This window comes from Malaya genurostris, chromosome 3, assembly GCF_030247185.1.
Source record: "Malaya genurostris strain Urasoe2022 chromosome 3, Malgen_1.1, whole genome shotgun sequence".
NCBI lineage: Eukaryota > Metazoa > Arthropoda > Insecta > Diptera > Culicidae > Malaya > Malaya genurostris.
This window is the reverse complement of record NC_080572.1, coordinates 66,734,143-66,746,576: the sequence shown is the minus strand read 5'-3', so window position 1 is coordinate 66,746,576 and position 12,434 is coordinate 66,734,143. Positions and strand designations below refer to the sequence as shown.

Here is a 12,434-nt window from a genome sequence, read left to right as displayed (position 1 = left end):
ACCGGGAATACACGTACATTGTTTGATTCTTTGGTCAATTCACGTAAACGAACTGATAACACACTATTCATTTTAGGGGATGTTCGCATAACATTCATTTTCGTCACGTATAATATTCAATTTGACATTTGGAACTATTTTACGTGATTTTTCAAGTGATTCGAATGTGAATTTTTATTTGTGTGTCAAGATAATGAGTACGCTTACTTGTGGTTCTAAAGAATTGGGTCAAAAGTCGCACTGTTTCGTAAAAACCATACCTACCCAAAATTGAATACAACGGGTATTACGACATTTTGGGTAAATATGCTTCTCGAAATATTTGACTACTATTACTCCCTTTTGTTGACATTTGTAAATGAGTATAAAATACCAAAGACATTGAAAATCTGCAGGGTCCGCCATCTAACATTTATTTTTGAACTAGCGGTTATTTCGACATTGGTAACCTCAATGTCACTTCTGATTTGACAGAAACTTAGTTGTATCCTTCCGCTGAACGAAAATGGTTTGCATGTTTAAAAAAAAGTTACATTACATTATTCATGCTTCACATTGTATTTATTTATAACAAGCATTTTATTGTATTTTTCTTACCAACTAGAGCCTGATACGGCTCGATATCTAAAACACTTTATTTTTTTCATACTGAATTTTGGTAAAATTTTTACTACTCATTCGGGTCGGGTACGAGTACAGGTTATTTTTAATCGGGTACGGGTCGGGCACGGGTAAATTTTTTTATTTTTTTTCGGGTACGGGTCGGGTACGGGTAATTTTTTTTTATTATTGATCGGGTACGGGTCGGGTACGGGTAATTTTTTTAATTTTTATACGGGTACGGGTAAATTTTTTTGCTGATCACTCGGGTACGGGTCGGGTTCGGGTATAAGAATTTCTATACCCGACCATCTCTACTCCAAACCACCACGTTAAACCAACCATTTTTATGAGCCCTGATTCTACGACATGCAAAGTATATGGATGTTTTCATCAACTCTAAAGTTCAGCGAATCTCGATCGACCGAATCAAACCAGCGTTCATCTGCGACGAATAAATTTCAAAACCAGCTCCGAAGACCAAAGTTACACAATCAGGACACAGGGTCAGGTTCCTGGTGTAACTGGGGGGGATTATGTGGTGACGCTCTTAATGATTACACAGTAAAACGCATTCGAGCACCCCTTGCCGTTTTGCAATGAATAAGAAGAAGAACTGGAATTGCGCAGTTATAAATGAGAACACGAATAAACAAGTTAGAGAGTACGCCGCGCTCGTCTTTCATTTCTCGTCTCGCGGAACATTCCCACAAACTAAATACTATGCGTCTCCATCTGATGATAATTTAATGGTTTTCCGACGACACGACCTGCCACTCGCTTTTAAAACTGTATCGCAAATCGAGCTACCCCTCAGTAACTGGTAATGTCAAAATGATATCTTATGAAAAAAGTTTAAAATTGGGAACGCGGTCAGCGAAATTGTTGTTTTCGAAATAACAGTTACAGTAACCCTAGTTACCATTGTTTATCTTTTCAAGGTAATCGTTCTCGGTTTCATTATTGCACATGCCCAATCTAGAGCATCTCAAAAGTTCTCATCATCGACTGCAGATCTAAATCGGAATTGAGAGTTTTTATGGCTTGCTAATTTTGTATTTAATTATATATTCTGTTCACTAATAATATGTATTCTTGTAGCCTCTCTTCAAAGTGCGTAAAGACCCGAAACTAACCGCTTTTGCGTTTATCTACAGCGTGATACTTAGAGGGTGAAGAAAATCTCACCGTGAGACCAGAATTATCTTCAACCCATTGCCAAAAATTGGTCAAATAAAGCGCTATTCACACTAGGCCGTGACGTGTCCGGAACGGGACAGCAACGTGCCGGGATTTATTTGTAAAATATTCTCATCAGACCGTGCACTTTCCGTGTCGCTGCCGTTGCTATTAGCAATACCTACACAATCGTTGCAATTAATGTTTTTCTGTTCTTCACGAAAATGGCACATTTTTTCAACGAAGAATTGGCCATAATTGTAATTGAATGACGAAGATAATCAGCAGTTTAAAAACAAAAAAATGACAGAAGATTTGGATGCACGAATTTTGGCGAAAAAGAGCAGTTGAGGGTGAATTCACCTTATATAAGTAGCTTGTGAATGACGAGATCAAGGAATATTTCCGAATGACAGAAGCCTGTTGCAACTCGCTGTTGAGTAAAATTCAGCCGTGTCTTAAAAAGCATGACACTACATTCCGATTGGCAGTGACTCCCCGAGAGAGACTGGCAGTTTGTTTAACTTCAACCAAAAATTGTATTACGATCATTGAGATGGCTTATAGTTTGTGTTCGTCTCATGATTTCTGATATTTAGCAACAGGGGACACTAAAAAAACCATAGCATTTAGTTACATACTTGAGATATGTCGTGTAATTATCGAAAAATTAATCGACGATGCAATGCCGAAACCAACAGGAGATATGTGGAAGAAGATTGCTAACGATTTTTGTGGAATTTCCCGCTGTGTCTTGGAGCATTGGATGGAAAGCATGTAACAATTCAAGTACCTGCCAATAGTAACTTTGAGTCAACGCATGCTTTGACCGTGCTTCGGACGTGTGTCGATACAGACACGGGTACGACACGGTCTAGTGAGAATATTCAAATGGAGCTGCATTAAATAAATTTGAAGCGTAACCCGGATGGAATCCGGTCCAGTCTCGTTCCGGATACGTCACGGCCTAGTGTGAATAGCGCCTAAGAATGAGTGTAAATAGTTTAAACGTTTCATTAGAGATTCCAATCGGATCAGGATCATTTCGCCGAAAGCCGTTTCGCCGAAAGTCATTTCGCCGAAAGGGTCGTTTCGGTAAATTACATTTCGCCACATCGCAGAATATCATTTCGCGGAAAGCCATTTCGCAGAAAGGGTCATTTCGCCGATTCCTGCAATTGTCTTAATATTATAATTGGAATTAATTTAAAATAAACACAAAAGAATGATAATACGTTAACGCCCGTTTTTTTACCTACAATTGAACTTCTTGAATAAAGATTGATTCTTGTACTCTAATATTATTCATATTTTCAAAAATATCACTAAAAGATTCTGTCAAGAAATTTATTTTCCAATCTTGAATAAAATAAATTTTCTTTGGGTATGAACTAACATAATTTTTTCAATTTGTGAACAGTTATGTCAAGTTAATAAGAATTTTTCTTTATTTTGCATCCTCGCACTAAATGATTATATACACTTTACCCTATAGATCTGGAACCGGAAGACAAACCCGGATGAAATTAAACAGCAACCTATGAGACTATAGGAACTTTTATTTGAGCCAAAGTTTGGTGAAATCGATCAAATCATCTCTGAGAAAATTGAGTGAGTCTCGTTCAAACGTTTCTGCCAAATATTTCCGGTACTTCTTGAACCGGGAACTTGAAACCAGTCGGGCCGAAGTCGGTTCGTTTGGTAAGTAACTAATATAGCATACGAGGTCTGTTCAAAAAGTTCCCGGAATTTTTTAATTGCGCGCGTCTGGAGAGTCCGGTGGTCAAAATTTTTCTTATTGTGTTGGTATATATGTCCCTAATGTATGGTGAAATTTTCAGCTGTATTCATTGTTTACATTCTGTCTTGTAGCGGCTGGTGTAGACGTGTTTTTTTAGCTCGGCGATTTTTGTTAGTTTAAACAATGGAAGAATTGAAGAGTCACAGAATTTGTATTAATTTTTGCGTGAAAAATGAAATAAAGTGTAACCAAGTGTGCGAAATACGGTGAGTCTGCTATGAAAAAAAAACAAGTGTTTACGAGTGGTATAAGCGTTTCCAAGATGGCCGCGAAGACGTTGAAGACGACGAACGCTCCGGTCGACCCAGCACGTCAATAATCGATGAAAATGTGGGAAAAGTGGAAAAAATGATTATGGATGATAGCCGAATCAGAGAAGTTGCTGATGAAGTTCAAATGTTTTGGGCATGAAACGAGTAGCAGCAAAATTCATCGTTGCTTATTCGTGATTTTTTGGCTAAAAACAAGACTTTAATCACCTCCTTATTCACCAGATATCGCTCCGTGTGATTTTTTCCTGTTCCCAAAGCTGAAGAGACCCATGAAAGGACAGCGTTTTTCATCGATTGAAGAGATAAAGGCAGAATCGCTGAGAGTGCTACAGAGCATTACAAAAAGTGACTATCAGGGGTGTTTCGAAGACTGGAAAAAACGCTGGCATAAGTGTATTATATCTAGGGGGGATTACTTTGAAGGGGACCATATATATGTAGACGAATAAATATTTTTTTAGAAAAATGAGAATTCCGGGTACTTTTTGAACAGACCTCGTACAAATTAAATCAGTTTTGATTCTACTTCATATTAATTTTACCCTCTTTTGCATCGTCGTGCCAAATGCCGGTGTGCAATTTTGAACACACTTTAGCCTATGAAAGCATGATGAAATTCAATAGTAACCTATGGCACTATGAATTTTTTTCTTTTGTGAGGGACATTATTTGACACATACTCACACATACTCACATACCACACTTAGCCTTTCGGGCCAATTTTCACTGGTCAAGCGATTGCATAAACTTTTTATATGTAAATTGCACACTAAACGAAATTGAACAAAGCAAGCTGCGAACGGAACCCTTCGTTCCAAAGCGTTCCAGTTTTGCATCGTTATTTTGAATGATGATTTAAATGTTTTGATACTCATCGCCTTATAATTTCGGAAGCGAAAGACGAGACAGTTAGAGTTTTAATTTGAATCACGATTCGTGAAAATCAGTTTAACCGTTGCTGAGAAATCGAAGTGAGTTTCGTTTTTGAAGCTTTTTTTCAATTTTTTTTTGAAAGGCATCGACTTACCCATAACGCTATACCCGTTTCCCTGCATCGTCATTTTGAATTTGAATATTATGACACTCCTCGCCCTATAACATCGGAACCGGAAGTCGGATCGGGATGAGATTGCACAGTATGTTTAAAGGCAATGAGAGCCTTAATTTGCTGAGAAATCGACGGGAGTTCCGTTTTTGGAGATTTTCTTCACTATAATCGGTGCTTTCGGAAGCGGAAACCGGGGACTAGTAGTTTCAAAGTAGTTTGATAAATTCACTAACTAATAAGATCCGACAACTAGATCAATTTAGCAGTAAGTTTTATAAAAATGTGCACCTCGTTTCGCCATCGCTAGTGGAAAAATACTCATGAAATTGAAAATTTTCACTAATTGCACTGTAATACCGGGACCGGATGTCGGATCTGGATCAACTTTTCGGGGACTTTTTAAAGAATTTCAAGACCTTTTATTTGCTTCTGAGTTTGTGAAAATTGGTCAAGAAATTTCCGAGAAAATTGATTGCATATTTTTTCATAAATTTTCACATATTTCCTTTTAATTCCGGAACCAGAAGTCGGATCCAAATGAAACTCAGGAAAATAGAATTAGGTCATAAAACCTTTTTTTGAATCTAAGTTTGGGAAAATCGGTTCAACCATCTCTGAGAAAATTGAGTGACATTATTTATCACACACACACACACACAGACATTTTGTGATCTCGACGAACTCAGTCGAATGGTATATGACATTCGGCTCTCCGGGCCTCGGTTCAAAAGTCGATTTTCACAGTGATTGCATAACCTTTCTATATGAGAAAGGCAAAAACCCTGAAAACAGTAAAAAAAACTAAAAATCCAGGCACAAACCTTTCAGTAACTAGGGAAACGTGCCGTTTGAACCAATTAGTTCTGGTTCCTGAAAAGTCTTGGGATTGGCCACATAATCAATGTAAGATGATAACCAAACCCAGTGAAAACTGATCATTTGAGCCCCACCCATAACTCCTTTCTAATGATCCGTCCCTACCTCGACTGTGTTGTATGTCGTTGCATGAAATACGGACATAAAAAGTTCGATTTATCTTTCGATAAACTACGATACAACAAACCGGACGAATGAATGTGGAGCGTCTTGCTTGTTTTGCCGTGGCAAGTAATCATAAGTAAATGTATCTGATCCTCGTTCGTTGGGCCGTGCGCCACACGACTGTGACTTGCTAATTGTAGCTAGTCACCGCTGGAAAAAGTTGTTACCGTAATGCAAATTTACGTCATTAAATATTAATTTACAGCTTCTGTTCGTGACGGTTTCATAATGTTCATTCTGGGAATTCGCACATACCTACATGACCATCTGGTGGCAAGCCTGTCTTGTCGTATCTTGTCACCTATCGTTATCTGGGAAAAGTTGCCCCCCCCCCCCCCCCCCCCGGCAGCATAAATATTCGATAATCTCCCGTCACCGTCGTAGACTGCTCGAGTTCGCACCAGAGGCAGGCCCACTTGACACTGACAGTGAGAGTGCCCGGCTGTGTTGGGCTACTGGACAAGTCCTTTTAGGACTGGCAGTTCCATTGAATAATGTAAACTTTCCTTATAAAGCAACGCGCGAATTTAGTTACCGGTGAAATATGCTGCGATAACAATTTCAATCAACTGTGATCTGCGCTTCGCTGACATGGATTGCATTTAATGATATATGCACGTAGCTACATGCCGTTGTGTGAAAGAACCAAAAGAAGTGGACGAAACCGTAGGTCGAGTGGCCTACGCTAAAATGCGGAAACGGAGTGTCCCTTTTTAATTCTTTCCTTATATCGAATTCATATAATGAGGCCCTTATTACCGGTATCACTTCACGGTGAAAATCAAGTGAAGTGAATGTAGGTATTTATCACGAAAGTCGCTTCAGAGGAAAAAGTAATTACTTTTATGAGCTTGTGGTTTTACGAACATCACATCATTTTTTTTTGCAAAAATGATTTTTTTCACTACGTGACTACTTCAGTGTGCGTGATACTGGTAACAGGGAAAATCAAGTGAAGTGATATAAGTGTGAAGTGAAAGTGAAAGTGGCAGTGAGAACGGTTATTAGGACCTGAAATTCTTTTTAAACACCAGTAGAAGACAAGACAATCCGTGGGAACGACTTGACAGGGTATTTTGATTATTAGAATGAAATGCAAAATCGCGATTCTGAACATTAAGTAAAAAAATCAAAATCCCGAAACGACATTATCATTCCTGTTGTCATTCAAATATTTTTGATAGATACATAGATTGCAAACGAAAAATTCAGTGGCAAATATATACGGATATGTTCCATTTTGCTCGATCATCATTACATCGCTTTATTGTTAGCGCCATGAAAACTGGTTTATTCCTGCAATCATTATAATTAGCCTAACTTGAAATAAACTGTTTTACTTATAATACATCTTTTAAAGTATTACCTGTTTGTTTATTATGCTGTGCATGGTGACTATTTCGTAGCAACCACAGCAGTGATGCTTGTAAAATATATTTTTATTATTACCTAGGGGTCTTTCAATACTTCGGTAACTGATAGTGATCGCGCATGAGCACTTTTTATTGCGATTTTTCTTCGAAGTGCCTGGTCGTGTCGTCGGTTTTTCGATTGATTTTGTTTTAAAGTCCATTATGCCCATCCACATTTTATAAAAATCTGATAATAATACAGCGTAATGTACTCATCAATGATTAATATTTGATGTAAAATCTAGAGTGGTGCCAAAATTGTAAGTGCGAATAAAAAAAAACGAGAATTTTGATCATTTTTCTATACATGAAACAAATTTTGAAGAATTCTGAAAAAATCGGAAAAGTTTCCCATAATGCCTGAAATAATACTGATTTTTTCATTTTTTTTGCTAAAAAGGTTTTTGAATAATGTAAATAAAATGAAAATTAGAAGAACCACCCTAACTCCACGAATATGACAGTTGAAGGGTTAAAATTTTGGGAAAATCATCTCCAATGCAAACCCTTTCAAACAGCTTATATCAATTTAATTTCTGTTTGGGGGAAGTTTTTATATGCTACACCTTTTAATTTATGCGAGATTTGATTAACTCGCGAATGAGTTCTCATTAATTCAAAAGATAGCCAAGCGGCAAAAGTAAATAATGAATATCCTACATCTTTACCAGACGCATAATTGGAAAGAAAATGTGTTTCATCTTAGAGTAGTTCAAAAGAACAGTTCCACGTAGTGGAAAAAGTTTACAGGCTCAATTTCTGCCTCTGGGGTATATTTTTCGCATGTTTTTACTATTTGCAATTTCAATTATCTAACGTTTTCGAATCTATCTTTCGTTGGGTGTTGATACATATGTCGTTTGCCATTGATTTCACTCATTCGGTGCCAGTGTTTTGCCCTGAAAGTCAATCAATGAAAAAGTTTTGTGAGGTTTTGTTCGCACGCTTGCTGTTCGGAAAAGGAAACGGATGCAAAGTAGTTGCCCGCGAATTACCCCGAAAGTGCATTTTTGTCGTGAATACGACTTACTTTACTATGGGGTGCCTTTTCAAAGTTAGCCATATGGAAGAATGGGCAGAACTTAATCGTGAATATCTCGACTTGTATTAATGGTAGCAACATAATTCTTTCACCATTTCATCAAAAATATGATCAGGAATTTAGGATAATATTTTGATCAGTGTGAGATAACCACAAACAACTCAAAAATTAAGTTTTCTCAATATTTCAAAATAATGCGGAAAACTCTTTACTTTCGCTTGGGTTTTTCGCGCAAGGACGACGATTTTGAGGTAGTCAGGCACATATCTTCAACTGAATGCGTATAAAAGGGGAACCGTGGTGAAAATCGATCATTTCTTTTCGTGCGTTCGATGGGAGCAGACGTCGTGGGAGTTAAACCTTCAACCAGCAGCGACGGAGAGAGCGCCTTTTGCGTGGTTAAAACCTCAAACGCTCAGGTAGCAACTTTCATTCGCTTGCTGGCCTTCAAGGCGAGCAGACTGCCATCACGAGAGTTAAACCTTCAACCAGCAGCGACGGAGAGAGCGCCTTTTGCGTGGTTAAAACCTCAAACGCTCAGGTAGCAACTTTCATTCGCTTGCTGGGCTTCAAGGCGAGCTGACTGCCATCGCGAGAGTTAAACCAGCAGCGACGGAGAAAGCACCTGCCATCATTTGGTTTTCGGTAGTCATAACGAGAAGTTCAATTTTCAGATTGTAGTTCCGCAATATAGGTTTAGAATTCAGAGCCTGCGTGCTGAAACTGGATTCTGGAACTGTATTCCGGAACTAATTTGAGTTTCGAAATTGCAATTCTAGAATTGAAACTGGATTCTGAGTCTGTTTTTGATTCTAAATTTAGTTCTTGAACTCAGGATCCAGTTCTTTATTCCAGACTTCTTCTATTCGGTTCTTTTTAGAACCATAATAATACTCCTAAAGAATTATGCGGAAATTTACTTTACTGTACTCTATAAAACCCATTCTGGTAGTCATGGCGAAAAATCGTCTTCATGTTTTAGAGCTTAGTTCTGGAATATGGGTTTAGAATTCAGAGTCTGCGTGCTGAACTAACTCAAATCGTCACCATTTTTTTTATTATAAAGAACTATACTGCTTATTTCATAGTATTTAAGTGCGTTTCAGAATGTTTAATGTAACTAATCTGTAATTTAGTCTAGGCGCATCGTTTAAATTTCTAGTAATGAAAGAGGGGAAAGTTGCACAATTCAAACAATCGATGAACTACCAAATCGAATTCGGAAGCATAAATAAAGCGTGTCATATTCGTATTCACGACATCCAGTTATGTCTCTGACATTACACACCCGTACTTTTTTTCGTGCGGTGCAAATCAATGAAACAATTACTACTCGAAAAGTGCACGAGTCGAGCAAAACACTTCACGAGTGTTTTCAATGAAAAACGACAATAGTAAACCTAAGTTGATAATAGCTTCATGATTACAGATAAACAAGCACAAAAAAGTTTCGGGCGTTTCGGACTCAACAAAAAACACAACCACCAATTAAAATCAGGAATTCAAGTTCGTATATATGCAGAATAAGAAGCATTTCGTTTGGAAAACATAGACATACGCACAAATCAACAGACAAAAGCTTCAAAAGAAAGCACGAGGATCGATTTCTCTCTTACTCACCGCATCGTTTCTTTGAATCGGTGGGTCTCGATGAAGAAACGGCGAATCCGGGTCGCATGTCCTTCCTCGGTTCACAGCAGAAAACTCGGCTCTCTGCTCGGGATACGCATCAGCCGGTTTATTCTTCGTTCCGTTGGAGGGAACCGCAGATTTTCGTAATGGTGGTTTCGGAGGTTGCTTGGAGGAATTCTTGCTTCCACCGCTCGCACCGGCACCAGCGACAGTTCCTACCGATGAGCTTCGAGTTAAATTAGTGTGCATTTTTCCTTTCTGATTAAAATGATTTGGTTTAGAATTCACCGGTTTAGAATTACTTTCCGAAACACGGCGCTCGACGCGGGCTGGTTCCACATCTTTTGTTAACTTTTTCAATATGAAACGAAACGGAATCGAGTCTTCATGCAGAAAATGCTTAATCGTTTTGAACGAAGCCACTACACATTTTTCTTCTTCAATAAATCGCTTCAAATCTTCGCAATCTGATACACATTGTTCCGTGAACTTGATCTTCCGAATATTCTGTTCATTTCGGGATCGAATTTCAAACTCGTAGTAGTACTGCTGCGCTTCCTCACGGCGCCCAAAGTAAACAATCATGAAGTACACTATCTTTGTGGTGGCGTTCGAAAAGAAATATAGCATAAATTGTTTACTGAAGCCATCCACCAATTTAATACTGCCCATTGATTTAACCTCTGAGAACGGGATTTCCGATTCCTGAAAATAGCTGAACGGCTGACCGAGCACGCTATGATCCTGCAGGAGATGTTGTTCAATTTCATGCTGGACTCCAGTCCAGTTACATCTGAAATCAAATATTTTAACCCAAAACCAGGCATCTGAACTTATAAAACCTACCCAAGAATATTAAGTTTTGAAGCGATGCACCGATACGGGCGAAATTTGCACTCTTCCAGATGATGGCGCATTTCGGTTACACTGAATGTCCACGTACATCCCGCTTTGCTGTATGGACATTCTCTTTTTTTCGATTCCAGCAGTTGTTTGATGGGATTACATTTTTTTTCTTCGAAATCTGAAGAGCACTGTAACGAAATTTCATGTTCGATTATTCATTCGCTCGAGAGCAATATAATTTACGACAAATTTTGTGTGTAAAAAGAAAACGAAGAAAAAATGTTGGTGGTTTTGGGCACTTGGCCCATACGATCTAAGGCTGCGGAATCTTCTTCCAATGACTAAATCTTATGTGACATTCGCTACGGAGATTAATCCTACCAGAAGAACCGAGAAGCCTGTGCTTTGTTACTGGGAATAAGCTGGCATTTCCAATCTCCCTACCCTACGTTTCAAATGGGTCTGATCTGATTCTGTTTCCCTAATTGTAAAAGTAAAAAACCTGTTTTGATCCACCTAGTGGTGTAATGATGCCTTTCTCATATATAATGCTGTGGTATTCTATTCAAAATGTTTTTCTTCGATTTTTGAAAGAAACCAACGGATTATTTGTGCATTAACTAGTATAACATACAGAATGAAGCAGAGCTTTGCTCGCGTAGGTCATCTTTAAGAAAACGAAGTGGGTTCACTATTAGATGTACTTCCAGCCCCTGAACCCGAGAACCGGTATAATCGAAGTCGGTTCGTACGGACACCAACTAACATGACGTACAAACTCTACTAGTTTTTATTCAAATTTTGAAGATTATTTTACGATTTTTCCATCGTACTCTAATCAACGGTTTAAGTTTTTGTTAAATCCAAAAATATGCAAAGTATTTTTTGGTAGAACCATAAGACCTTTCATTTGACCCTAAGAATGGGAATATCGATTCTGCAATCTCTGAAAAAAATGAGTAAGATCCATTTCTGAGCATATGACTATTATCTCCCGTCATTAATCGAAAACCGGGAACCAGGATAGCCGGAATCGGCTTGTTTAGCTGTTTACTGATAATGGCTATCGCTTTGTGTAGTTTTGAGTCCAGTTTAGAAAAATGTTCACGGTTTTTGTTTCGCCGGTTTGAGGTGAAATGTAACGTCATAAAATGCGCGCAAAATTTTATCCACTTCAGTTGAACGAAGCGTCGCACAAAGCATAACAAGAAAAACCGACAAATAGAAACCAGAACTTTTTTCAGTGATTGAGCGCAGTGGGATTACCTCTCGTTATTTTGGCTTGTAAATAAGACTGGACGTAATGGATTTTTGGATCCGCCACACTTTGAATATATGCTAATTAAATCGTTTTTGTTAGTGATTACTATTTTACTAGAGCTATGAATCACGAGTAATTATGAATGACTAACTTGCTAACCATGTATATACCAGAGTTTAGTAGCAAGCATAGATTCTTCTTCAAAAGAACGATTGAAAACAAGAGAACATACAAGTATTTTCGATATCTTTGCCAGTAGTTCACCAGGCCACATTGTTTGTATCACAGGTTATATAAAAG

The 12,434-nt window shown here is 38.2% G+C and overlaps 1 protein-coding gene across 3 annotated transcripts in view; it reads right to left on the bottom strand.

The window, feature by feature from the left end:
* LOC131438642 (E3 ubiquitin-protein ligase sina-like) overlaps nucleotides 1-12,434 on the bottom strand; it is a 47,513-nt gene that overhangs the window by 10,640 nt on the left and 24,439 nt on the right. For all 3 annotated transcript variants that reach the window (XM_058608794.1, XM_058608793.1, XM_058608792.1), the window contains 2 exons: nucleotides 10,874-11,061; nucleotides 10,016-10,820 (listed from right to left, as the gene is read on the bottom strand). In XM_058608794.1, coding sequence (XP_058464777.1) covers nucleotides 10,016-10,820; nucleotides 10,874-10,944 — 876 coding nt within the window. In that variant the 5' untranslated portion in view covers nucleotides 10,945-11,061. The remainder of the gene's footprint in view (nucleotides 1-10,015; nucleotides 10,821-10,873; nucleotides 11,062-12,434) is intronic.